This window comes from Heterocephalus glaber, unplaced genomic scaffold (genome assembly GCF_053883595.1).
Source record: "Heterocephalus glaber isolate CG9 unplaced genomic scaffold, H.glaber_assembly_v1.0 deba00001564, whole genome shotgun sequence".
NCBI lineage: Eukaryota > Metazoa > Chordata > Mammalia > Rodentia > Bathyergidae > Heterocephalus > Heterocephalus glaber.
The window spans coordinates 5,089,008-5,115,450 of NW_028258351.1; the positions used below are offsets into that span (position 1 = coordinate 5,089,008).

General features: G+C 48.7%; 2 protein-coding genes across 12 annotated transcripts in view; both read right to left on the reverse strand.

Annotated features, from left to right (window-relative positions):
* Positions 1–14: 14 nt before the first annotated feature.
* Positions 15–11,069, reverse strand: Rasl10b (RAS like family 10 member B). Of its 6 annotated transcripts, none has more exons than XM_087191480.1 (4): positions 10,958–11,069; positions 7,808–8,164; positions 2,882–3,006; positions 15–2,480 (listed from the first exon to the last, which is right to left on the reverse strand). In XM_087191480.1, the coding sequence occupies exons 2-4, from the start codon at positions 8,021–8,023 to the stop codon at positions 2,210–2,212; spliced, it is 612 nt and encodes a 203-aa protein (XP_087047606.1). In that variant the 5' UTR covers positions 8,024–8,164; positions 10,958–11,069; the 3' UTR covers positions 15–2,209. The 6 variants fall into 6 exon arrangements, with proteins under 6 accessions (XP_087047606.1, XP_087047607.1, XP_087047609.1 ...); XM_087191481.1 differs by having other exon boundaries at positions 7,808–8,159; positions 10,958–11,052; XM_087191483.1 differs by lacking the exon at positions 10,958–11,069 and adding an exon at positions 10,656–10,873.
* An 8,184-nt stretch (positions 11,070–19,253) lies between these two features.
* Ap2b1 (adaptor related protein complex 2 subunit beta 1) overlaps positions 19,254–26,443 on the reverse strand; it is a 120,580-nt gene continuing 113,390 nt past the window's right edge. For all 6 annotated transcript variants that reach the window (XM_087191476.1, XM_004870655.4, XM_004870653.4 and 3 more), the window contains 2 exons: positions 25,308–25,462; positions 19,254–19,725 (listed from right to left, as the gene is read on the reverse strand). In XM_087191476.1, coding sequence (XP_087047602.1) covers positions 19,651–19,725; positions 25,308–25,462 — 230 coding nt within the window. In that variant the 3' untranslated portion in view covers positions 19,254–19,650. The remainder of the gene's footprint in view (positions 19,726–25,307; positions 25,463–26,443) is intronic.

Genomic DNA, 26,443 nt, shown 5'->3' on the forward strand with positions numbered 1-26,443 from the left:
AGCCAACACCTTGGTACAGAAACAAGGGAAACACTCCCTGATGTTTAATCTGACTTCTGATAACAGCCTAATGGGCATCACACACACTTCCAGACCCTGTGGTGGGAAACCCTGGTGGGGAAGGGGGAAGGACAGAGACTCAGAATGGGCGTGGAGGGACCTGAAATCCAAGAACTGGGGCAAAGCACAGGGTGTGATGGGGAGCCTGTTGGGGGATACATTCCAGTGGTTCCCACAGTGGGCAGCCAGAGGCCTGAGTCCCCCACCCTTACCTCAGGTGCCTCAGAGTTGGGGGTAAGTGGGCATAGGAGACGCTGTCATCCTTCCCCTCCATCCCTCTGGTGGACCAGGGGACAAGGGTGCGAAGACAAGAGCGGGCAGCCCTCTTCCTTACCCTCCTGGCCACTCTAAAGTGTGGAGGAGGGGAGCCACCGCCTCTGTTTCAGAGGGAGGCTCAGAGAGGGCAAGACATTTGCCCAGTCGTGCAGCACAGCAGGGACTAAAACCCAGTGCAATGGTCTGCCCAAAGTCGGGGCAGCTGCTGTAGGGCTGTGCTGCCCCCAGTGGGGGGACGGGGTGGGGACCAGTGGGGGAAGTGGAAGAGAGAATCATTGATTCCCCACACGCTGGGTCTTAGTGGTAAAGGCCCAGTGGTGACCCTTCCCCCAGGCTCCTCGCCATCACACTGGGCTACCTGATTTCCTGGCTTATGTGCTGCAGCCTTGGCTGAGCTGGCCAAAGCTGGATTGTTCCATGTGGCCTCCTCCTTTAACCAAGGGTCCCTGATATCCTCCCACTGGACCAGGGAAGGGCTCAGCCTCAAAGAGAACCTCCTTTGGCCGGGGGGCAAGGGACATGGCACCGTTTCTCTTTCTCTCCAAGCCCCCCGTTAACCCCTCAGGGCACTTCCTAGAATCATTATTATTGTTATTTCTAAATCTGTACAAAACTGACAGTGATCAGCTCCGGTGACGAGAGGTAGAAACCCGGCCAGGCAGCCGGAGAAAATGGGGTGGAGTGAATTAGGGCGTAGGGCTAACTGGTGTTGGGACAGGGGTGTCAGATCCTGAGGGCCTCCACCCACAGGTGGGGATGCAGGCATCTCCCCCAGGCACAGGGGTCCCATGATTCCCTTCCCAGCTCCTGCCCAGAACAGTCAGGCTACCCTGAGATCTGAGGCAGGCAGAATTTGGGGTAAGCAGAGTGGGGTGGGGTGGGGAGACAGAATCGTCACTGGCACAACCTGACCCCCTCCTGGGCACCCCTCTGCCCACCACCAACAGACCCCTAGAATTCCACATCCCCCAGTCAGGCAGATCCCCTGGGGCAGGAGGTAACGGAGGGCTGGAACCTGGCACGGGAAGGAATCGGAAGGAATCTATCCTTTGGGGAATTCCCTCCCCACGCTGTTAAAACGAAACAAAAATTTTAACCCGGGGGGTGATCTGGCTTTGGGGTCAGGAAGGGGGTGAGGGGCACCCGGCAGGGACGGACCATCGAGTTAAGGCTGGAAGGTAGGTTGTTGTGTCTCTGGGGGCTGTTGGGCAGGGAGGTCTCCCTGGGAGCAGGAAGCTCAGCCTTCTCCCCCTGACGCATCTGGGACCTCAACCCTTAGACCTCTTGGTTGCGGTCCGGTCCGTGGGCCACCTGCATCTCTCTGCCCTGTGCCAGTGGCGCCGACGGTCAGATGGCCTGGCATCGCGAAGCTGCCAGGATCTGCGACAAGGGGATGGACAAAATGAGAGCCCTGTGAGCGGAGCTGGGGTGGGGCGGGAGAGCGGGGGGCGGATAAGACAAGGAAGAACAGACAGTTGGGCAGACAGACACGGGGAAAGGAGGACACGGGACAAAGACGGACACTCTGGAGGGGACCGGCGGGGGCCCGGCCAAGGCAGCAGCACCTGCTCACCCCGCCCTCCATTTCACACGCTCACCCCGTCCCAAAAGGCTGCGGCACCCGCTCAGGCTGGCCGGGCCTACGCTAGCTAGACTGAAGGTGGTTGTCCCAGGAAGACAAACGCGGGAGAAGGGGAGGCGGAGGAGTTCCGCGGAGGCTCCCTCTCGCCCTCGCCTTGCAGTGGAGGTGCGTGGCTGCGGGGGCGCTCCGGGCCCGGACCCTCAGAGCTCGATTCCCGCCGGCTCCTCGCGCGCCGCGCTGCCCTCTGCCGGGCCTCAGGCTGCAGCCGGCGGCAAGGCAGGGCGCCCGGCCTCACATGATGGCGCAGCGGTTGCGGCGCAGCGCGCCCTGGAAGCGCAGGGCGGCGTGCACGTGTTTGCAGCGGGCGCAGCCGACGCTCTTGAGCAGCTCGCTGAAGAGCAGCAGGATGTGCCAGTTGTACTTGGCTGAGCACTCCACGTAGCCGCACTTCCAGGTCTTGCGCACCAAGTGCGACACGTTCCAGCGTGGGATCACGCGTCCGCGCTGCAGGTCCCGCTTGTTGCCCACGATGATGATGGGCGTCTCCGAGGTGCCAATCACCCTGCGGGGCGAGGCAGGAATCTCAAAACCCGGCCAGTCTTACAAGCACTGGACTCTGTACTACTCTGTGTCCTGTTCCATGTGCAGCCCTGAGCCCTTGGTGTGAGTTACATTCTCTAATCAGCACAACTGATCCAAAATAGGTAGTTGTTCCTATTTTACAGATGAGGAAACTGAGGCTCACTTGTCAACTGGCCCTAGCAATCTTGTTCTTGTGGTCCCAAAATGAGTCAACAGAAGTGAGGACAGGAAAATATGAATGTATGCATGTTTGAGAGTTTGTATGGGAAACAGGGCACATATACTTCCCCTGCATCCTCCCACTCACTGTCCCATTTCCTCGGGGCCAGGATAGCACTGGAGCATCCACAGAGGTGGCACTAGACTGTCATAGCCCCTCACCTCGTCTCCAGGATCTGCTGGCGGATAGTCTTGACGTACTCAAAGCTGTCAAAGCAGCAGATGTCGTAGACCAGGATGTAGGCGTGGACGCTCCGGAGTCCCCTGCAGCAGGCATCTGCCCACTCCTGCAACACCCCCAGCAACACCAGAGTCAGAGCAGCTGTGAGGGTCCCCCACCCCAGCCAAGAGTGCTCTCATGGCCTGCCCCTGCAGCTGAAGCCTCATGCCTGCTCTCCTTGCCCACCAGGCCAAGCCCAGTGGGAATGGAGGTGCCTGGTGCTGAAACCCCCTCACCCCAAGGCAGAATGGTAAGTCATGTTAACTGACTTCCAGGGCCACTGTACTATCGTGTGTGTGTGTGTAGACATTAGGTCTGTCCAGTGACATTTTGTCCTCTCATCCATCAACTGGTACATTTATTAAGTGCCTCTACGAGCCCAGCTTTGAACTAGTTGTAGGACCTGTTGAAACCCTACCTTCAATCCTCAGCTGAAGTCCTCCTTCAATAAATCTTCCCGATTTGCCACCCTGCTGGCAAGCACGGAAACACTCCCTTCATCTCCTGTTCTAACAACCTTTGGCTAAAGCTGTTCCAATTCCAGTTTTCCACATCTACTGTGGGCTTCCAAGAGGGCCAGAGCGAGACTTGTTCATTTTACACACTCCTTTCTATTATTTTTTCTCTCTCTTTTTTAACCCAAGACCTTTGCAATGAACTACAACCCCAGCCCTTTTTTAGTTTTTTAATTTTGAGACAGGATTTCACTAAGTCTCTAAGTTGCCCAGGCTGGGCTTGAACTTGTGGTCCTCCTGGCTCAGCCTTCCAGAGTGGTGGTATTACATGGTGCTACCATGCTTGGCTTCCCTATTCTGTTCTGTATCTAGGATAGCACTCACTGTTAGCTTTTATTAATTGCGCTACCTTGGGCAGTGAGCTCTCTGTGGTGCTGAATCCCACCAGGTCCAAGCTGGGATCAATGCAACTCTTGACCTAACACTGCTCTTAGATTGTTACCTGATGTGCCCCTTTGTGTGTATTCTCCTCCTTTGCCCTCATGGTTGAGAAGTAAAAAACATGCAGAGAAAACATGCATGTAGAACAGACCCCCAGGGCAGCTTCAGTAGAGGGAACATCTTGAATGTTAGTTTGTGGCAACTTCTTAGGGAGGGACTGTAGCTCAAGATGAACAGGCCTACAGAAATGCTGAATGTGCTACAGGGAAAGTTCCTGAAGAGATTAATTAGCTAATTAACCTGCCAGTAGATGTGATTGCAGGGAGTTTCAGACAGCCAGTGTGCTAAAAGAGGGAGGTCCCTGAAGTTAGGTGGGCAGAGGCCTTCAAGGGCAAAGGGAACCACGGACTTCTCCCTCAAGGGCCCACACAAAAGACTAGTAGGGAGGTGTAAGTCAGTGATGGAGCACAGGTCTTGTATGTGTGAGGTTCTGGGTCCCATCCCTAGTGCGTGCACACATACACACACACACACCACACAGAAAGAGAAAGAATAAGACAGAATGAAGGAAGGTGAAGGAATGTCTCCTATCACAGCTGGAGTTTAGTTGTGACAAGGGCTGGCCACAAAGGAAGACTTTCACTGATTCTTACCCTGGAGGAACAAATACAAGGGGACAGATTTTGATGGCAGTCACGAGGAGTGAAGTTCAACTTCAGAATAGCACTTGCAACTCAAATGCTTGGAAGATGCTGCAGTGGATTCCCCAGGGAGATGATGTGGCATCCTTCCTTTGTGCTGAGGTTTTACTTTTTGGTGCTGGGGGAGGGTGCTGAGGACAAATCTAAAACTGTAGGGTACCACGAGCCTGTTTCCTCCCAGGCCTGGGAAGCTGGGATCTGTGGGACAGAGTGGTGTGGGAGCAGGTGGCCTGCCTGTGAATGTGGTTCCTCCCGAGAAGCGGGAGGGAGGCCCCACTCTCTGCAAGCCCCCCCCCCCCGCCTCAGCTGGCAGCCTTTGAGGGTGACAGCCCCACCTCTTCCCAACACACCGCCTCCTCAAGGAGACCTCCAGGCTGCCTCCCACTCACTCCTCTCTGAGGGCTTCCAAAAGGGAGCGACAGAAGACTTCTGATTGGCTAGGTTGTCCCTTCGCCCCTTGACTGAGGGGAGGAATCAAGAAAGTTGTTTTCCTTCCAGCTTGCTCTCTGCGGGGTTCTAATTCGTTCCTCAGAACACAGAAAAGGAGGGGTTGACCATACAGCTTAGTGGCAGAACATTTGCCTAGCATGTGCAAGGCTTTGTTTGGGTTCAATATGAGAGAGAGAGAGAGAGAGAGAGAGAGAGAGAGAGGGCAACAGGAGACCTAGCTGTGAAAGGAATAACTGAATCTGAATCTTAGGTCCAGCAACAACTGAATCTTGGGCCCAGCAAGTGAAGTGCCACTCTTGGGCTGGATCTCATCTCACCTGGCATAGGGGAAGAATGCATTATTTTATTTTAAGACAGCATCCATCAAGGTTCTTGAGTGTTTCTTTGTTCATAGTCCCTTATCTGTGCCTCAGAGTAAAATCTTAGATATCCTAGAGTCTAAGATAAGGATCAGTCAAGGATGAAAAGGTCAGGATCAATCAAGGATGAAAAGGTCAGGGGTCAGGGATTTAGCTCAGTGGTTCTGCTGCCTGCCTTGAAAGCACAAGGTCCTGAGTTTGATCCCCGGTACCAAAAAAAAGAAAAGGTCAAAAGTCCAATAGAAAAGTGGGCAAGTGACATGAGAAAAGGAAACACAAAGGCAGCCAGATATATGGGAAAATGCTCAACTTAACTCATAATCTTTAGTATATGTGCTGCCAAAGCACCCACTTCACTCAGAATCATAATGCAAATAAAGACCACACTGAGACTATCAGAATTCATCTCTCAGGTTGTCAGAAATCCAAAAGTTTGATGATATACTCTGATGGTGAGACTTTAGAGAAATGGGCTCTCAGGTACATCCTCTGCAGGAGCACTTGTGCAACATTTGTAGAAGGGAATCTGGAGACATCTTCCAAATTCCAGTTGCATTTACCCTTTGACCCAGCCATGCCCATTTCCAGGAATCAATCCCACAGATATAACTACCTATGTACAAAGTGACTTATGTATTAGGCTATTCATTGTGGCATTGCTCAAAACAGCCCAAGATTGGAAACCACCCACTTGTCCAACAAGGGGGGACCCATGGAACATCTCTTCATTAGAATACAGTGTAGACAGGAAAAAATAATGAGGAAGCCCTCTAGATACAATAATATCCCGATGTAATAATGCTTAAAAGGGTGGGGGGATGTACAGTGGTGTGCTGTGCTGTGATCTGGCTGCTCAAGAGGTTGACACAGGAGGATTTTGAGCTCAAGGCCAGCATGGGCAACATGGTGAGATCCTACAACAAACAAAAAACCAAGGTACAGGGCTCGGTGGTAGAGTGCCCACTTAACATGTAGAAGGCACTGAATTAATCCAACAAAACAAAAACAAGGAACATAACAGTATGGTTTTTATTCTTATGTAAAAAGGGGGTGGAATAAGAATACAATTTCTTATTCGAGTAAAGAAGCCCTGGAAGTATGAATGGAAAGCCAATGAGAAGAGTTACAGAGAGTAACCATGGGGTGGAGGAGCAGGAATGGGATCAAGGTTTCTCTGGGCCACAGTTTGGACTTTTACTGATTGTATCTTACCTATTCCCAAGTTAAAATTACATTAAAAATAAATATACAACTAAATGTGAAAAAAGAAACAAAGCTCAGAGGGCAGGCTTGCAGCCCGATTTGCATGTCTGCTAAGACTGCCATCAAAGTCTCGGTTAGAGAATGAGAAGGACCTGACCCCAGATCTACTTGCCCTGATGGTCTCAGCTGCACTGTTTCTGGGCCAGGTGCCTGGATCAGCCTTTTGTCTTGGTGCTGACCCCAGGCAACCGGAATGGGAGAGACATTGTCTCTGGCAGGCTGGGCCAAAGCCCTGCTGCTCAGGCTTGCTGAGACCGCAGCTCCTGCTAGTGCGAGCCCCAGCCTCCCTAGAGGCCTGAGACTGCTGTGTCTGAAAGGCTTGTCCTCTGCCTTTTGGGTCTCCGCCACTGAGATTCTTTGCAAGCCTCTGCACACTCTGGTCAGAGGCTTCTCTTGTGAGCAAGCATGTCTTAAAGCTCAGCTCCCCACTGTGCCTCAGCCAGAGGTAGAGAGAGAGGAGGGCCTGGTCCCAGCAGGCTGGGGGAAGGTACACCATAAGCAAGGGCACTGGGGTCTTAAATCCAAACCCTATGGGGAGGGTGCTCAGCAGGTGGCTCCGAGGTGGGGAGGGGGCAGGGTACCACCTAGGAGCAGAGGCCCTGGAGAAAAAGACCTAATTTGGGTCTGAGAACGCATTCTCAGGTCCCAACCTATTCTGCAATCTCTTCTACAGCTGATGACCAAGGAGTGGCTAGGGCTGTACTAGGAACAGCCGAGGCTTCCCCACTGCCCCTGGTCTGCCTAAACCTATGTAACTGAGACATCACATCCTGTGACCCTGCCACCCCACCCAAGTGGGTTAGATAGATGCCTCCTGAAGAGCTGCTTTATCTTGCTCATCTCCTCCAATCACAGCACTTCTAACACTATCTAATCATCCCCTATTAGTCTTTCCTCACTAGACCATGAGTTCCTTGAAAGCAAATTCTTTATCTGTTTTGCTGACCATTCTGTGTTGGTGGCCAGTGCAGGGCCTGGCACACATTAAGCAGTCATCAAATATTTGTTGAATGAGCTAGCACACAAAAGAACAGCTTCCTGGGACAGCTGTAAGCAGGGAGGCTCAATGTGCAGCATGGAGCTCTCAAACCCAGCTGTGGGGCCCGGCAATAGGTCCAGAGCTGAAGCCGCTGGAGTCCAGCCTCCTCCACTCTACTACCCTACTGTCCCATGACCCCCTGACTCCCAGAGCCACCTACCTGCAGCGTGTTGACAGGGAAGGCGCTGATGGGTGGGAAGTCCAGGATCTGGAGGTCGTGCACATGGCCGTTCATGACCACAGCAGGCAGGTAGAGGCGGCGGGCGGTGGTGGGCACGCAGACGTCGCTGAACTCGTTGTACAAGAACTGGCGCACGATGGCACTCTTGCCCACGCCTCGTGCCCCCAGCACAGCCACCCGGTAGGTGGAGACCATGCCTCCCGCCCCACTCCGCCACCGCGTCCTTGCCTGGGGCTCCCCCGGGCTGCATATTCCAGGGGCTGGGGGCTCAGCCACCGTCAGGACCAATCATTGCTGCCTCTGCTTGCCCTGGGACCTCTGCGGCCTCCACCTGGACTGGGGAATAAGAGGTGGGCTTAGTGCACTGGCTTATCCCTGGACAGGTCTTGCACTTTTCTGCCTCTGGGATTTGCTGAAGCTGTCATTCACTGCCATTTGGAATGCCTTCCCTTTCCCAGAACCCTTGACTACACCTATCCAAAACCTCCCCGTCTGTCCTTCCTTCTCCAACTTGCCTGGACATTCCAACTAACATTTTGATCTCACTCTTCACCCAGTCTGACTCTCCAACCAAGGCAGGCTGCACAGTAGTGGAAAGAGCACCAGACTTGGGTTCAAATCTCAGCTTTTCCACTGAGCCTGGACAAAACAGCAACTCCTCTGAGTCTCAGTCTCATCCTGAAGGGCTGAGATGAGGTAAGTGCACCCCGGTGCGGGAACTCTTAGCATTTTGTGGGCAGAGGATTCTTTCTTGTGCAGGACTGTCCCCACATTACAGGGCATTGTACTTCTTTCATGGCAGCTCCAGGAACTAACTGCCAGGAATGGTCTCAGGATGACAAAAATGCTCCCATTTCCCACTGGAGAATCACTATACTGTATACCCACGTTGACACTGGAGAGCAGCACCACAGAGCACTTACTGTTCTCACATCTCAGTTATTTATCCTTCGTCAATACAACGTCCCTAATGGAGATGCTATTACTATTCCAATGTTAGAGCAGACTCACTGTGCCCAAAGTCACACACACAGTTAGGAATGGCAGCTACTCCTTTTTAGAATGTTGCAGCACTTCCATTTTCAAGTTTAGTGGTTCTAGATGGTGACTCCTAAAGGCTGAGGGGACCCCTTGGAGCTCAGAGGAACTCGAATACAGCCAGTGCCTAGGAAAGAGCTGCTAAGGAATAGCCTTGACAGGAATTCATTAGCTCCTTGCTTGCTCAGTTTCCATGACTTCTGGATCTTGGTTATAAACCCCAGCTTTGAAGTTTCCTATCAGATGGCCACTGGGCAAATCACTTGCCTAGTCAGAGCTGTGCTCTGGACATAAGTAGGGTCAACAGTCCTTCTTTCTGAGATAATCCCAGTAAATTTTTTAGTCCAAAGTTGTAAACCTTTCGCTTTCTGTTGGGGATGTGACCCTAATGATTGCTAGGTAGGTCTGGGACAGATAGGTTTGCTGGGTTTTGGTTTTTTCTTTTTGGTACCGGGGATCAAACTTGGGTCCTTGCACTTGCACAGCAGGCAGTGAAACCACTGAGCTAAATCCCCGCCATGGTTTGCTGGGTTTTGATGGGGTCATGCATGTGTGTTTCCTTTTCCTGTGGATGCGTATTCTTTCCATATCTGGGCAATTCCCAGCTGAATGTCCTGCAGGCTGTCCTGGTTCAAAGGACTCACACTAGGGGTGGGTAGGTATGTATGCATTATAGTAAATAAAGGGCAGGATTTGGAGTGAGAACCACCAGTGATTGATTCCCAGCTCTGCCATTCACCTAAAGTGTGTGTGACCTCAGGTCACTGCAAGAAACTTCACAGGGTGTTGGTAGGCTGAGCATGTGAAGCACAGTACCTGGCAGAGAGTAAGTAACATTAAACAGTGGCTACTGGTACATGCAGGGGCCCTTTGCTCATTTAAGGTTTTCCATAGTCACACTGCTAGGGACCTCCTAGCAATCCTGCGGGGGGGGGGGGGGTGTCACTAGCCACTGTTGCATAGGCTCTCATACACGTACTGTGTGTGAGAGAGATTCTTCACATTTTATTGAAGGGAAACAAAAACAGAACCCCATAGACTTAGGGAAGTGAAGACCTCATAAACAGTTGAATTGTCAACTAAGTCTAGGACCCCGATCTCCTCTGTGCCCTGTGGATTCCTTTCCCAACAGGTGCCTGTACACTTGTGTGGGGAAGTATCAATTCCTCATCCCTGTATGTCCCTCCAGGCCCCTAGGTCCCCCCCTCCACCCGCATCCCTGGACACCCAACAGGGAGGCAGAGAGACAGAGCTGGGTTAATTATATAACAGCACAAGCAGGTGGGGAGGGGGCAGTCTTAAGGGAGGAAGAAAGGGCAGGGAACACCAGTCTCCCGGGCCTCTTCCTGGGTGTGGTAATTAGAGGTTTCTAGTATGCACCCTACCTGCAGGTTCTCTGGGACACCACATTCCCCACCCAGAAACCCGCCCTTTGTGGGGAGTAGCACAGATGAAACCTGGGAACAGCCCAAGGAGCCAGGGTGCAAGAGAGGCCCCTTAGCAGGGGCCAGGAACTCACCAGGCCTAACAGTGGCTCCGTCCCCAGCTCCGAGGTGACCAATGCCCCCTCTTTCCTCCGGGGTAAAGTCCTACGTCTAAGCATTTACTAAGCCCACATGCCAGGTTGGGTGGGGATGGAGGGTACTGCCCTAGGAAGCAGGGCCCAGGCCCCGGAGCTCCCTCCCCAAGGCCTGCACTCTGCAGTGAGTCTGCAGACAGTGTCCAGCAAGGGACCGGGGCCACGCACTGGGGCCAGAGCCGGGTTCCTGACCCCTTCTCTCCTGGTCACCTGGGTTCCTGCCCCCAGAGCGAAGAGGGCTGGGGCTTTTGTGGATCGCGAGGACCGGGTCACAAGTCTGGCCGGCTGTTTGTCCCCATCACGTTCGCCCGAGGGTGTCGGGGGTGGGGGGTGCATCGGAGGACGCTGGGCTCCCCATGACCTGATTGGTGGGAGTTTGGGGGGGAGGCAGGAACCCAGCTCGCTCTCCGCCTCCAGCGCCTCGCAGCATCCCCGGCCAGGCAGCGGCGCTCACGTGGCCGCCCGCGCCCCCACCCCCCGCCCCCGCCCCCGCCCCCGCCCCGGTCGCTTACCGGGGCCGTCCTGCTGCCCCCTGCCCGGGCCGGCCGGCGGGGCCGCGCTCCCCCCGGGCTCCGGCGCTGCCCCCGGCTCCCCCGCCCGGGGGGAGAGAGCAGGGGGCGCCCCCGGCTGGCCAGCGGCGGCGGGCTGGGGCGCGGGGGCAGCTGCGGATCCGAGGGTCGCGCTGAGCCCTGCTGTCCCCGCGGAGCGCGCCCGCCCGCTCGCGCCGGCGGGAGGCGGCGGACGGAGGGGGGCGTCCGCTGGGTCCCTGAGCCCGACGGATTCCCTGGCGCGTCCCTGGACCGCGTCCTTAATCCCAAGCCTCGACCTTCACCTCCCTCCAGACTCTCCCTGCGGGATTTTAGCTCCAACCTGGAAGAGTAGGAGAAAAGGATCAGAGAGGCCTCGAAGCTTCTGGTTTCGTTCCGACTCTCGCCTCATACCCCTGCACCCCCCCCCCAAGTTCCCCGTCTCCCCCTTCCCCACTTCTGTCCTTCTGACCCTTACCAGTCCTCTCAGTTACTGGCAGGCGCCCAGTGTGTGCCCTGTGCTGGACATCCGTGCTCTTCTTCTACACAACCCCGGAGGACTGAGCAAAGGGTGGTCACTGCGGCAGTGAAGCCAGACCCGGTTAGCGCAAAGCAAAGCTGATCCTCTGCCAACGCGTGACCTCCGCTCCCCTAATCCTGCTGTGCCCCTCTCCACTCCAGACTGGGAGATAGCAGCATTTGCCAGGGCTTAAGGCAGAAACAGCAATGTGCATATTTGAAAACAATCGCCAATTGTCATTTCTTCATCAATCCGTTGTCACAATGTGCTAGGAACTTTTCCTGCATGCTCAGATTTGTTCCATGGTAATTCTATGAAGTAGATTCCGTTTCTCCCATTTTACAGATGAGATCCCTGAGGCTGAGAGGGGCTGAGTAACTCCTCTTAAATGCAAAATGTGGAATACAGAGATCAAGGCATTAGTTGGGGAGCTGCTGCTGAGCTTGGTGTGGGGCTGGGCTCTGAGCTCAGCGAGGAGGCCACAAGCAGACAAGCCACGCTGCAGTGCTGTGTGCGAAGTCAAGGGGCTGGGGAGCACAGGGCGCCAGACTCTCAGGGGAGTCATGCCAGCTTTAGAGGAGGCAACTTTCAAGGAAGCCACTGGGACAGAAGTGGATTGGGGAACGGGTGGAGGAGGAGGACGAGGGCTCCTAGGCAAGAGGCTGGGAACAATTCAACAGGCTGAGAAGTCCAGGAACTAGAGAGGAGCCCGGAAACATGGTGAGAGGAGAGGATGAGAGGCTGGTGAGCTCCCAGAGGCCGGGGCTGCGGGGAGGAGTTCGGATTCTGCCCTCTGCTGGATAGTAAGGGATGGAAACACTGAAGCAGGGCATATAGTAAGGTTGTATTTTATTTTATTTTTTGGTACCGGGGATGGAACTCGGGACCTTTTGCTTGCAAGGCAGGCGCCGGAACCACTGAGCTAAATCCCTGGCCCTCAGGTTGTATTTTAGATGCCTTTAGGGCAGGGAGCAGTTTTAGGGGGCCTCTGAGGTTTTCACACCCGGGACCCTGCATCCTCCATTATGACTTTCTATTACCGTCGGTTCGAGCCTCTTCACAGACCCAGTTTTCTTCCTCCTGTTGGGTTCTGCATTTTGAGTGTCTCCCCAAAGGCTCCTCAAACCATCCACCAAATCTCCTTTCCAACCAGACAGAAAGCATGGTGGTCCTGAGCCTGGGCTTCAGAATCAGACAGATCTGGATTGAACCCTCAGCTGGCCACTGACTGTGTGGCTAAAGCATGTAACTTGAACTCTCCAAAGTTTACTCCCTTTTATGAAGCTACATGATTAATTGTTTCCACCATAAATGAGCTAAGGTGCAAAGTCTCTATTTCCTGGAATTCAGTGATCAGCATCTGGCCTTTTTCTTGCCCTTTTAGATGCACACAATACCTTTTAGAGGTCACCCAATACCTGGGAAAGTTTCCAGTTATTCCAGGCGGGCAGCTAGGGGGTTGGCATGGGTGTATAATGAGAAGGACTGGGGCAACTGCTAGAAGAAAGAAAGAAAAAGTGCAAGAGGGGCCTCCTTCTAGGGCACCACTTTTGGAAGTGGGCCAAATATGATGCTCCTGGCCCCCAGAGATCACAATGGGCTCTGGGAGTCCTTCAACTTGATTGGATCACTGAAGACACTACCCCCACCCCCATCTGAACATTTTATCCTTAACCTGCCTCAGGATCCTAGGCTTTGTTATTTTGTTATTCCTTCAGGACACGGTTCCATTTTGGCCCAAGGGGCTAGAAAGAAGAAACTAGAAAGAAGAAACTGAGCAGTGCTCACACTTATACCGTGAGGCCAGACTTCTCAACTTAGTTTATACCAGGGGAACACAAAGCCACAGGTTAATAATGGGGGTTCATATTGACCTTCAGTGGAAGAGTCAAGGTCTCACTGTTGTAGCCCAGGTTGGCCTCAAACTCACAGCGTTACCTCCTGCCTCTGTGTCCTGAGTGCTGGGATTACATGTCATTACACCCGGCTAAAAATGTTACAGTATTTTTATTTAAAAAACAAAATAAGTTGGGAGAAGTGGTGCATGCCTATTATTCCTGCTACTCAGGAGCCTGAGGCAGGAGGATCATGAGTTCAAGGTCAACCTGGGCAATTTAGCAAGATCCTTTTTCCAGTACCAAGGATCAAATTCAGGACCTTGCACTTGCCAGGCAGGCGCAGCGCCACTGAGCTAAATCCCTGGCCCCTAGTGAGATCCTTTTTCAAAATAAAAAGGGCTTGGATGTAGCTCAATTCTTCCTGGTTTCAACCCCAAGTAACACAAAAATAATAATGAATAAATAACAAAGTGATAGTATCTGCATAACATGGCAAACCTGCCTGAATTTAAGATAGTTAATTTATTTTGGTTTGCTGAGAGTCACTTTGGGCCAAGTATGTACACTTCTAGGGGTCTGTTTACGCTCCTCTGTCATTAGGATTACTTAATGAAAAAGTTTAAAGTCTGAGAAGCCCTGTCCTTAAGTCTGTCTGGCCTCAAGCCTCAGGTGGCTCTGGCTCAGAGGAGAACATCTGATGGCTAATGTCTTACTTTTCTTTCATTGCTGAGAGAAACACCCAAACACCTGACACCCAAAGTCAAAGGAGAAAAGGCTTATTTAGCTCATAGTTCATAGACGTTTCAATACATAATCAGCTGGCTCCAAGGCAGGGTGGCATGGCAGACAGGGATTGCAGAGAAGAAACAGTTCATGGCAGGCAGAAGACAGCAAAGCAACAAGGGGCAACCACAATTCTTTCTATTCCTTATATCTTATCCAAGTCATTTGGGGGGAGGGGTAGTATTCATACGCTTAATCCTAGTGCCCTTGACCCTAGCATTGTACCATGAATCAATTCCAACATCACATATTCTAGATCCAGCCACCTCTGAAAAAGCCCCACCTGTGACCACCACATGAGGCTTTGGTGGGACATCTTAGATGCAAACTATATCAGCTTAAGGTGCAGCTTGGGTGCCAGAGGAGCAGGCACATGGGCCCATCTGCAGCATCTGAGGCCCAGACTTGAAGTGGGACAGGACAAAGACCAGGCCCCTGCCCAAAGGGTGAATGATCCTAGAGATGACAGTCTTGTCCCAAAGCAGTGCTCCTAGAAATTAAGCCCTTGAAAGCCACTTCTGCAACTCAGAATCTGGATCTAACTAACCCTCAAATTAGCTTTTCCCTTGTTGGCAGCATCAAGAATGGCAGGGCAAGAGCTAAATGAGAAACTGAGATGGCAGATTTGGAGCCAACTCCAATCTAGGCAGTCAGCCTCTGAGATCTCAGTGGGGTCCTCCACTATGAAGATCAGAGTAGGGAAGAGACTGGCTCGGGTCTTTGTTCTGTCCCACTTCATGTCTGGGCCTCAGATGCTACAGATGGGCCATGTGTCTGCTCCCTTGGCACCCAAGCTGCACCTTAGCCAATTTCGGAGCAAAAGCTAAATGAGAAACTGAGATGGCAAATTTGGAGCCAACTTGGAAACTTTTCAAGAAACATCCTTGTTGCTATTACCATGTTTGGGGGCTGGTTGGGCTTCTAGGATTAGTGTTCAAGAGATAGAAATGGGTAACAACGGGGGAGGTGTTGATCTTTCCCAAGTGCCATACCAGGTATTAAAATAAACAGGCGCTTGCCTCCTGGAGCCGGGGGTGGCAGGGAAAAGAAATCTGGGTCCAAGCAAAATCAGAAAATGCATTAATGCGTGAAGTGGGAGTGGGAAGGACCAAACATGATAGAGACCTCAGCTCTTCTCTTACCTCTGAAACAACATATCTGTTTCTCAGTTGCCATTCTAGGGGCGAGGACAGTGCAATCTCAGGTAGAAGTCAGGGGTCAGTGTGATCTGAGCACTTCAGTATCTTGGGGGCTTAGCAAGGTTGGATATGGTAAGAGTGGAGAGAGGGGAAAGCCTAGTACAGAACCTCCAGTGGTGTGGAGAAGGAAGCTGTAGTGGAGTGGTAAGGACACAGACAGGTAATCAGAAGACTGGGCATTGCCACATCTAATCCGAATAACACAAGAGAATAAGCAGGTATAATGTGCATCAAGTGTTTTACCATTTTCCCTCTGCTACAAGAATGAGTACTGCAGTAGAACAGGAAATAGGTGAGCAGGTGTGAGCCTTTCCCTGGCACTGATTTTTTATCCTGGCTGTACAAACATAAACCCTGGAAAGTTTGTTTTTGTGGATTTTAATGCAGATTTCTCCAGTTTCCAAACTAGACAGATTTGACAGAACTTTTTCTTTTGGGTACTGGGGATTGAACCAGGGCCTCTGCACTGAGCTACATCCCACCCTTTTTAATTTGAGACAAGATCTCATTAAGTTGTTAAGTTGCCCAGGCTGGACTTAAATTTTCAATCCTTCTGCTCTGGCCTGAGTGCTGGGATCAGAGGCTTGTGTCACCACTCCTGGCTCCCATAGTCTTTTGGGAAAGCTTTCCAGGTGATGTGCATCCAAGAGTTAAGTTCCTCCCTGGGGACTTTCTTTGTCCAAAGCACATTACTCTATACCAATGATGCAAACTGGTGATCTCAATAGGGTGTTTCTTCATATCTTTCACTCCAAACCTCAATTTAGACTACCCTGACCCCATTCCTCAACTGCTACTCCCATTGTAGCTTGGGCTAACTGCAGCCCAGAAACACAGAGACAGCCAAAAATTCCTACCTGCCCAAGGTAGTTTGCTCATGGTGTCTGGACAACCAAGTAGAAAAAAGCAGCTACCATGTGGGAGTACCTTCCAGGGGCCACTTGGGCAAGGCAGCTTGGTATTGGATCCCTCACTCCAGCCCTCCCCTAAAACTGCAGGCTATGGGGGATTTCAGTGGCTATCAGCTCATCAGAACTCAGAGGTGAACAGCTCATCTTTTTTTTTTTTTTTTTTGGTGCCAGGGATAGAACTCGGGTCCTTGTGCTTGCGCAGCAGGCAGCGAAACCACTGAGCTAAATCCCCGCCCCTGAACAGCTCATCTTGATAACACCTGGGTCTTGTGGTCCCAGTAACACAAACAAAGGTCACTAGCACTGAACTCCTTGGGAGGGTTGCTTTAGAGTAGTGATAATTCTATTTGCTTGGGAATATGCAGGCCCTGTGCCCAAGCCTGAGAGGCTTTTTTAAGGTGGGAGCTGGGTGAGAGCTGAGTGAGATAGCATGGGTAGTGGGAATGGAGAAGCTTGGCTGTGCTCCTCCTGTCCTTGGCCTCTGCTGTCAGGGTGCCTACCCAGGAAGAACCCACCCACCGCTTCTGCTCTGCCTAGTGCTCCTGGGAACACCTGCCAGGGCAGATAGATTGGCTCCTCTGAGGACTCCCTGGCTGCAGACGCCTGTGGTGGTGGAGATTTGGGGCTTGGTCAACAGGAGCCACTCTTCCTTCTGGAAGTCAATTGTAATTTTGTCTGGCTGAGTCCCTGGGAGGTCTGTGGCACTCACAAATTCTTAAAAGAATGGCTATTAATATCCTGTCCCTCCTCTGGCCAGCTGTTTTGTTTTACAGTGTCAGTTCTGGGAACAAAGTACATATCACAGACTTCATTTTTTGTAAATGAGTTTATTGACGAAGACACAAGGTCAAGCTTCCCACAACACCCACCCTCCCCAAGAACATATCTGAATAAGAACAGGAATGATAGGACTCCAAGGGTAACACTTACACTTCCCGTCTCTCCCCAGAATCCCATGCTTCACAATACACTCACAGAAAATGCCTGGGTGAGGACAGACACTCAGGGAATCTCTGGCCAGCAAGAGTTCTGGGTGTGTGTTTGCTTCCCTTGCCCTATGATGCTGGCTCACATTACACAGAAGTGCTTGAGCAGGAGAGAGGGGGATGGAGGGCAATCCCTTCCCTCCATCTGGCCAAGCTTGAAAGGGGGCTCAAAGGAAGCTGTGCTGGAGGCAACAGGTTGCCTCTTCAGGAAAGAGGTCCTTTAATGTGAAGCAGAGTGCCTCCCTGACTCTGCTCAGGTTGCAGCTGGAGGCGGCCTCCCCAAAGGTGTGAAAACACCCTGGACTGGCTCAGCAGAGAACAGCAGCTGTTATCCATTACTAGTGGTGAGGCTGAGAAGCCTGTTTCAGGGGTTGAGGGGCATATCCTGGCACAAAACTGTCTGCTTGCCCTGACACATACTCTTCCTTCTGGAACTATGGTTTCCTCTGAGATGAAAAGTGTTTGTAGTGTGAATCTTCTTCACTACTTGTATCCAACTGACTCCTTCAATGAGTCCCAGCAAGGGAACTTCATCAACTTGCTTCCCCCCACCCCCTACATCACCAACCTACCCACCACCCACACACAATCCGGTGCTATTTCCTATTCTCCACGTGCCTGAGGGGCGGTGAGGAATACACTTCCTTTCTTTTACCCAGTAATTCCCTCAAGGATTTTCAAGATTTGAGAAACTGCTTTAGAGAAGCCACCCCCCTCCCCTCTAAGTGTTGCAACTGGTACAAAGAAGGATCATTTCAGACTTGATGGACTGGGGCTTGGCTTCTACTCTCATTTTCTACAGTTCCTCCTCTCAGCCAAGTGGGTTAGGTCTGAGTCTATCACGAGGCCTCTGGTCCCTGGAGTGCCTCTAACTTGACAAGAGGAATCTGAGAAGTGCTGTGTTGGTTATGAAACCTCAGTATCAGGTGTCAGGCTATGCAACAAGGGCTCACAGACCACATAGTGTGAATACTGTTAAGCTGGGTGGCGGTTTCGGCATGAAGCATTCTCAACCCAATGTGTTAGGGAGTAGAATTCACCTCCTAGTTTTTTGAGAGATCATGAGAACTGCTTGAGCTTCTGGGATGATCTTAATCTGCTTTGGGGCCTGAATAACATGAGCAAAGAGCAGATTAGTGGGCTGAAGAGATAAAGAGAAAGTGCAACACCTCTAAGCCCATTTCTTCTTTGCACCCACCCTGCTGGCCTCAAGAACACTGGCTCCAGGAGCACGTGGGAAATGTTATGTCTTCGTTCTGTCATCTGGCTCGACCTTGAAGTAACTGAAGATACTCTGCTGCTCCCTTATGCCAAAATCAAGATAGACGATGCAAAGAGCCACAGAGCAGGCAAGGCAAAGGCAGAAGATGGCATTAAGGAAAGAAACAGCAACAAGGGGGTCTTGTAGCGCAACCACCACCAGTGGAAATTTAGGAGTCCCAGCTGTAGCTTTGCTACTGAACAGCTGACAGGCCTCACCAATAATGCTCTCTTTTTGCCTTTTATTTTTCTCCTTTGTAGAAAAACAGGGTTGGATAAGCCATTAAAGTCTGTTTCAAAACTCTTGATTTTTAGAATTGGATCTGAGAAATAAAGGGAAGCAGGCTGGGGAGGGCACTGTAGTTCCATTTCTCCATCTCTCCTCACATGTCCTAATCAGCATTATTAATGGGTTGGTTTGGTGGAAAGGAATAAGTTAACTTCTCTTCGCTTTGGTGCTGACAGGCCTAGTATTTCCTGCACTTTGAAAAAAACACTCAGTGGAGATCATTCCCAAGTGCAGAGCAAGCAAATGAGATGAGAATATGGGGATGGGGCAAATGTGAAGGCCTGGCAAGAAAGGAGTATGGAGAGAAAAAACCAAAAATCTAAATGACTAGGGACAAGGTTGCCACAGATGAGAGAATCCCTAATAGAGTGGGATGGTAACTGTATCTCTTCCTCTAGGACCACGGTAACTGATGGTCAGTTGTTTTAACACTTTCTACCAGTTATACTACCTCCATTTCTCATATGTACAAAAATATAAAACAATAAAGTGCAGTTCATGTTTCAGTGACACTATTCCTTGCTTTAATATTTGTTGTCTTTTTCTGCTTTTGAAATGAGCTCTTGATGGCAAAATACCAAACTACACTCAAATGAGGGTGTAGAAAAAGCCAGCTGTTGGCACAGCACAGAGAAGCCCACAAATAAGGACAGACAGTAGCAAGTGGCAGGAGGTGGGAAGTGACTGAAGCAGTGGTTACAAATGTTCACAGGAAGCTAAAACTATCCAACAGGTTGTCTCTACAGTTAGCACAGATTAGACTAGTCACTACTGTGCTGGGTGGCCTCAGTGTGTTTGGGTTCAGATTCTACACAGCAGTACAATTTCTTCCAGTTAAGAATTCTTGGCTTGCACCAATCGCAGGGTGGCTGGAGGGTACTGGACCAGTTTATTAGTTTTTCAAAATGCTGTCGTAGACCTGATAAATGTATTGAGAGACTTCAGGAGCTCTACATTTCAGCGACAGCTGTCAAGAGGAAAAGGAGAAGGAAGGTTAGTATGGATGTTGGCATAACTCTAAAAGTACCCAAGCATTCAGTTCAAGAAAACTTCTGATATAAGAGACGACCTTTTATTGCTGGAATAGCCAAACAAAGAGATCATGTTAATAAATGCTGTGAAGTCTAGAATTTCAGTTTCATCAATGTCAAGTTGGGATGTGTTGCTACCTCCATCCTTTGTGGGCCTGTGAGGTTGGCAAATAATCCACACTAAAAACCAAAAGACTGACTGCAGGGGGAATAGCTGCTCTTAGGCGTTGCTAAGAGTCATAGGGATTATGGCCAAATGAATACACACAGGCAAAATCTCTTTAACTTGGTGATGGTCATTTCTGGGATCTGCCGCAGTTCCTCAGTCTGACAAGAAGCACAGTTCTCTCAGTCCCCTTTTTATACAATCCAGTCAAATAAAAGTGTGAGTTAGAAAGATCCAAGGTACTAGTCCTTTCTGCATTGCCTCACAGTGCATACTCTTGAGAGAGACAAGCACCAACAAGTTACTTATCTGAGTGGACAACAATGCATGCCAATTACTTAGTATTTCACTTTTTGCTTCTTTAGAACCAGATACTTCTAGCCACTCTACCTCACCAGCACTACTTCTTTTAGTCTAATAATTATCAATATTAAGGATATCAGGGTTGAGGGTATAGCTCAGTGGTTTGTCCAGCCTTCACAAGGTCCTGGGTTTAATCCTCACTGTATCAACCACTACCACCAATAGTCTATGTTGAATATTGAGTTTTCACTTTATGGGTCAGTAAGGATAAAATTTAAACCCAGATTTGGACTCCTTAGTTTTCTTAAATTAGGCAAATTATAATAATATAATAATTATAATAACATAATCTACTGCTACTACTAATACACTGTAAGCAAGGAAAATGCATCCCAGAGACAGAAAACTTCATTTATTTATTTATGGTACCAGGGATTGAACTCGGGACCTTGCGCTTATGAGGAACCACTGAGCTAAATCCCCAGCCTAGGTTTATTTATTTTTTTGAGACAGGATCGCACTACGCAGTTCAGGCTGGCCTTGAAGCAATCCTGCCTCAGCCTCTTGAGTGCTGGGATTACAGGCCTGCTTCACCACACACAGCTAGGTTTATTTGTTTTTGGTATTACTTACATCACTCCTCTTGCCTATTAGGGCAGAGGGACAAAAGTTGTTTTTTAACAGTATATCACCATGAAATTCTAGATTATTTTATCTCTTTATTCTCTTACTAGAGACTCTAGATGATTTAACATAGTATCAAAGGTGAAAATATCTTTGGAAAAAAGATAGCAGTTAAATGTGAATAACTAACATCCTAAATAAAAAAATAAACCAACTGAAGAAAAGAACATGAAAAGATGCTTACTTAAAGCTTTTTTTTTTTGGTACCAGGGATCGAACTCAGGACCTTGTGCTTTCGAGGCAGGCAGCGGCACCACTGAGCTAAATCCCCCGGCTTACTTAAAGCTTTAACACGCTCCCAGCTTTTCCCACTGGTGATTACTGCATGACTGTAGTATCAAGTGGCTTTTATCACCCAACAGGACTGTCCCGTGCCACCTGATGGGACAGTCATGCAAACACCACTGGTGGTTTAAGCTGGTGAGAACATGTTATTGCATACTTTCCAGGCATTTTCAAAATTGCTGCTTAGTATCTGTCAGGAAAATAATTCTGATAAATGAAAAAATAAAGCAAAACTATTGTAAGAACATAAATACTGTCTGTGTAGGAAAACAGCTTCCTACTTTTTTCTTTCCAAGTTGCAGCTTTCGCCATTTCCCTGACTTTCAACTCCCTGGTTCAGGCAATTCTTGTACCTCCTCCTCTATAGCCTCTCCCCTGACAATGTTTTGGAAAATTCTAGTGTGAGAATATGTGGGTCCAGAACAGGAGGAGAGAAGGAAACTAAAAAGAGAAGGAGCAGCTTAAGGGAGTTAACTCCCAGACTAAAGAGGGGTAGTTCCTCTTTCCCAAAATACTATCCTGTTACAGAACTGTTGCCTTCCTTAACAAAAGCTCAAAATACCAAAGCTGGCACTGGTGGGGAGTTGTGGCTGGTGGACTGACAAGGTCTAGACTATGAGCTGCTCTCTGGGGGATGAGGAAGAATCCTTCTGTCTCTGTGGACTCCAAATACCGGGGTCCTCCACCCCTACCCTCGCCTCCATCCAACTTGAACATGAATCAAATTTGCTAAATATATGCAGTGTGATTAAAAAAATATGGTGTTTAAGTTAAAAATATTATTGCATTAATGTTGCTATTAATCCCCCTCAAAATAAAAATATTTCCCCTCGATTCAAACATACTTATCCCATTGTCCTTGCCACTTTCTGAAGCAGTTCTGTAAGTCCTCCTAAGTCTTTTCTTGCACTGTCATGATTGCCTCAGTGTTCTGGATTGATACAAAACATTTACCTTTCATGGTCATTTTGATTTTGAGGAAGAGCTAGAAGTAGCATGGTGCCAGATCCACTGAGTAGATGGATGGGAGCACATCACAGTGTTTTTATAAGCCTGCCTTTCTGTTGGATTGGTTTTGGCAGCAGGATTCACCAAGTTTTTTTATCTCACTTTGTAAAGACATTCATGAAAGAGGACTTTCAGAAATGCTTCATAGCAGCTAGGCGTGGTGGCACATGCCTGTAATCCTAGTACTTGGAAGGCTGAGGCTGGAGAGTTGCCACTAATTCAAGGTCAAATTGGACTACATAGTGAGTTCAAGGGCAGCCCGAGCTACATAGCAAGACCCTGTTTCAAAAAAAAAAAAAAAAGCTTCAGAAAGGGGCATGAAGGGTAAGTGCATTTGAAGTGAGGGGGAAATTTTTTTTTTTTTTGTTCTGGGGATTGAACTTGGGTCCTTGTGCTTGTGCAGCAGGGGGCGAAACCACTGAGCTAAATCCTCGGCCCTTGGGGGAATATTTTGAGGAAGACTAATAGCAATGTGTCTTTTTCCATAATAATTTTTTAAAAATTTAAACATTCACTGTATATGTCCATTGCACCTCATAGCTAGGACTTTGGGTCTCCTTTTGTATGGCTCCAAGGGAAAAGAGGCCTTCCCTGGGTCTTATCTTTTGAACTGCTAGCCTTTATGTGACACGCATGTTACTATGAACTACTCAGGAATGCTGTCCATCTAGATCCACCCAGGGAGAAGAGTCACTTGCCCTGTCTCATTAAGGCCAGGATTCATATATCCACTAGTGGTGAATAGGCTGGAACACATGCTTCTTCACCTGAACAAGTTATCTTTCTAGCTGAGACTTACCTAATTATTAAGATGTGGTCTTACCCTTACAGAATTATCATACCTTATTAATGAAATACAAAAACGAGTGAGGTTGGAGGGAAGTGCTGTACCAACTTGTTTTAGGAGACTAAGAGACTATCAGTCTTGATGCACTAGTATGGGATCAACAAGATTTTGTTCCTCTTTAACAATGAGCTGAGATCAGCTCAGTGGTGTAATGGGTGTTTAGTGTGATGGAGGGGAAAGAATGGATCTGAGTGATTTTCAAGTCTGGAGCATCACTCAGGGAAATGGATTTGTGATGAAAGATTTAGAATCTAGACAGCATTGTGGGCAGAGGGATCCTAGTCACCAGTTGGTTGAACAATAGAAAAGGCAAGGAAACATAAACAAATTTACCAATGAAAAATATAGGGAGGATGAAAGGTGGGTGTAGCTAAAAAGGGTACAAAATCTCACTGTATTATCTCCTCCTCTCCTTTCTTTCTCTTCCTCCACCTTCCTCTTTTTTTGTTTCATTTGCACTTATTTCTGCTGAATTTATTCCTAGGCCTTAGGCTCTTGCTTCTTCTCTGCACACTCCTCTCTAGTTTAGGAAAAGTTTGTTCCCTTTCAGTAGGGCTCATTTCAGTGTAATGGGGAGCTCATGTATGGGTTAGTCCCACCATGAGCTCTGTCAGTGTGGTGGCATATCTTGGAGCTCTGTTCACTAGTAAGTACTCAATGACCATAAAATCTACATCTAATCAGGTTGTAGCTCAGCGGTGCCACGGCTGGCTGGCAAGTACAAGTTCCTGAGTTCGATTCCTAGTGCAATAAAAATTCAGCACTTTTAGGGCCACCAACCCTGTGTAGCTTAGGTGCACCTCACAACACCACTGTAATACAGAATGGCACACACTGCGCTTCTGTAAAGTGGCATTTTTCAGATACCTGGTGACTTTTGGGATACAGATACTTCTCATGGCATGGGCAGTTCTTAAAGTAAACATAAAGATCTGAATTTCTTGATTTGCATACTTATGTTCTAGATCAAATGAATACAGAGATAATTTTCAGAGATCACCTCAGAACGCTTATGGGAAGAACTCACTATGTTATTTCTTATAAATGTATGTGAATCTACAATTATCTCAGAATAAAAACACTTAAAAAAATATAGAGCTGGGTAAACCCCTGTAATCCCAGCACTCTGGGAATTGGAGGCTAGAGGATCGATCACAAGTTTGAGCCCAACCTGAGCAATTTAGCAATCAAGGGATATACTGTCTCAAAATATAGCTGGGGATGTAGCTCAGTGTGTATCCCCAGTACTACCAAAAACAATGCCTCAAAAATGAAAAACAAGGGGCCAGGGATTTAGCTCAGTGTTTTCGCCACCTGCTGCGCAAGCGCAAGGACCCAAGTTCGATCCCCGGTACCAAAAAAAAAAAAAAAAGAAAAACAAAAACAACCCCCCCCAAAAAAAACCCCCAGAACAACAACAAAAAAATCCCCTAAAAACCAAAACCAAAAAAAAAACTTCAATGAGTAAATGGGGAAATTGTGATCCAGGCACACAATGGATCAACTTTTATTGATCTTACAAGAGAGCCAATTATCGATACATATAACAACTCAGTGGATGCCAAAGGTCTTATGCCAGGTGGAAAAAACAATCTCAATAGGTTACCTAATGTACACACTTTTTTTTTTTTTTGGTACTGGGGATCAAACTCAGGACCTTGCGCTTTCGAGGCAGGCGCTGAAACCACTGAGCTACATCCCCAGCCCCCTAATGTACAAATTTAATTTATATAATATTTTCAAAATGACATACATAGTAGTTGAACACATCAGTGGTTGCCAAGGGTTAGAGGGTGACAGTCTAACTATGATGGGACAGCAAGAAGTTTTTTGTGGGATGGGAACAATTCTGTGTCTGAACTGTGTGATGGCACACCACACAGTGCGGTTGAGGTTATCATAAATCTACAGTGGTACACTGGTTCATGGACTTAATTCTTTCCATGATTCTGGTTGTAAACCAAATTGGATGAGAACCCAATCAAATTCAATGGTTAGGTTCAATGTTGATCTTGTGGGGAAATTTGATTTGGTTCTCTTCCAATTTGGTTTGTGACCAGAATCATGGAAAGAATTAAACTCATGCACGGAGGTACCACTGTATATGTGTGACAAAATTTCATAGTACTATCACCCAATTAAAATAAAGGACATGATGTAAAAAATAGTGAACTCTCAATAAGATCTATAATTAACTGTATGTTATCAATGGGGAAAGGCCTTACCGTATAATTGGGGTTTCCGGGCTGGATCCGTAGCTCAGCCAAAATCCAAATGCCATTAGTGAGTTTCAGGGATTGGTACAGCATGTCCTGCCCTTCCACATTCCTCTTGGCAATAGTATAAACATTATTGTTTTGCAACTTGCTGGAAACAGTGTCTAGAAATACAGATTCAAAACAACATCTTCAGCTAAAATCTCAGACAAATGCACATCCTGACATCCTTATGAGTCATGTGTGCTCAAGTTCCCGGACAAGTACCATCATGTGCCCGGACAAGTACCATCATGTGCCCAGGTGCACTTTTCAGGAAGCCCTTCTCCCACAAATAGCAAATGGTGAGGAACAGGCTTGTGAAGTGCCTACCTATCAAATACCCAGAAAACAGAGTAAGGTTCACCTAAGCATTTAAAATCTAAGAGTTAAATGTAGGGATTAAAAGATGGGTTGGCCTAAGGATTTATTATCTATGTGTTAGAAAAGTAAAAGTGATCTGAAGGGGACAAAGAGAGAGATAGATGTGTGGAGGTTCGAGTAGCTGTTGTATTGGTATTCATTTCTGGAATGCTGGTTCTAGATTAGTGGGGATATACAGACTGATGGTCAACTCCACAACTCCTTCCCAAGTCATCACTATTTCACTGCGTGCCACTTGAGCCTCAGCTGCCAGGATCAGAAAAGGATACAAAGTTGCAGAAGTCCTTCAAGTCAAATTTAATAATTTGGATATTTTCCTTTTCCTTCCCTCCCCTTTCTGTGTGTGTGTGTGTAGCTATAGATCTAGGGCCTCCAGTACCTGGATTTTTTTTTCTTTTTCTTCTTTTTTTTTTTTAAGTAGGCAAATGACTTCTTAAGACTTTAGGGTAGAAGGTAGACCGGAGAGTAGGAAGGGGAATTAGAAGGATCAAAATGCAATATGTGCTGGGGATTTAGGTCAGCGGCACAGTGCCTGCCTGGCAAGTGAGATATCCGGAGTTCAAACCCTGACACCAAAATGCAATATATATATGTACTAATTCCCCACAATGAATGTATTATGTGTTGCAAACATATACTTAATAAAAAAAGACTTTAGGGCACATCATCCCTCCAAATAAATACTGAAACAAACTGTCTCAACAAGAGACTCTGAGAAAGAC

Coding starts and splice junctions, on each gene's coding strand:
- Rasl10b (XM_087191480.1), bottom strand. CDS start 8,023: ATGGTCTCCACCTACCGGGTGGCTGTGCTGGGGGCACGAGGCGTGGGC. Junction 3,007..7,807: donor TCCCTGTCAACACGCTGCAG/GTAGGTGGCTCT, acceptor GGGGTGTTGCAG/GAGTGGGCAGATGCCTGCTG. Junction 2,481..2,881: donor CAGCAGATCCTGGAGACGAG/GTGAGGGGCTAT, acceptor CTCGCCCCGCAG/GGTGATTGGCACCTCGGAGA.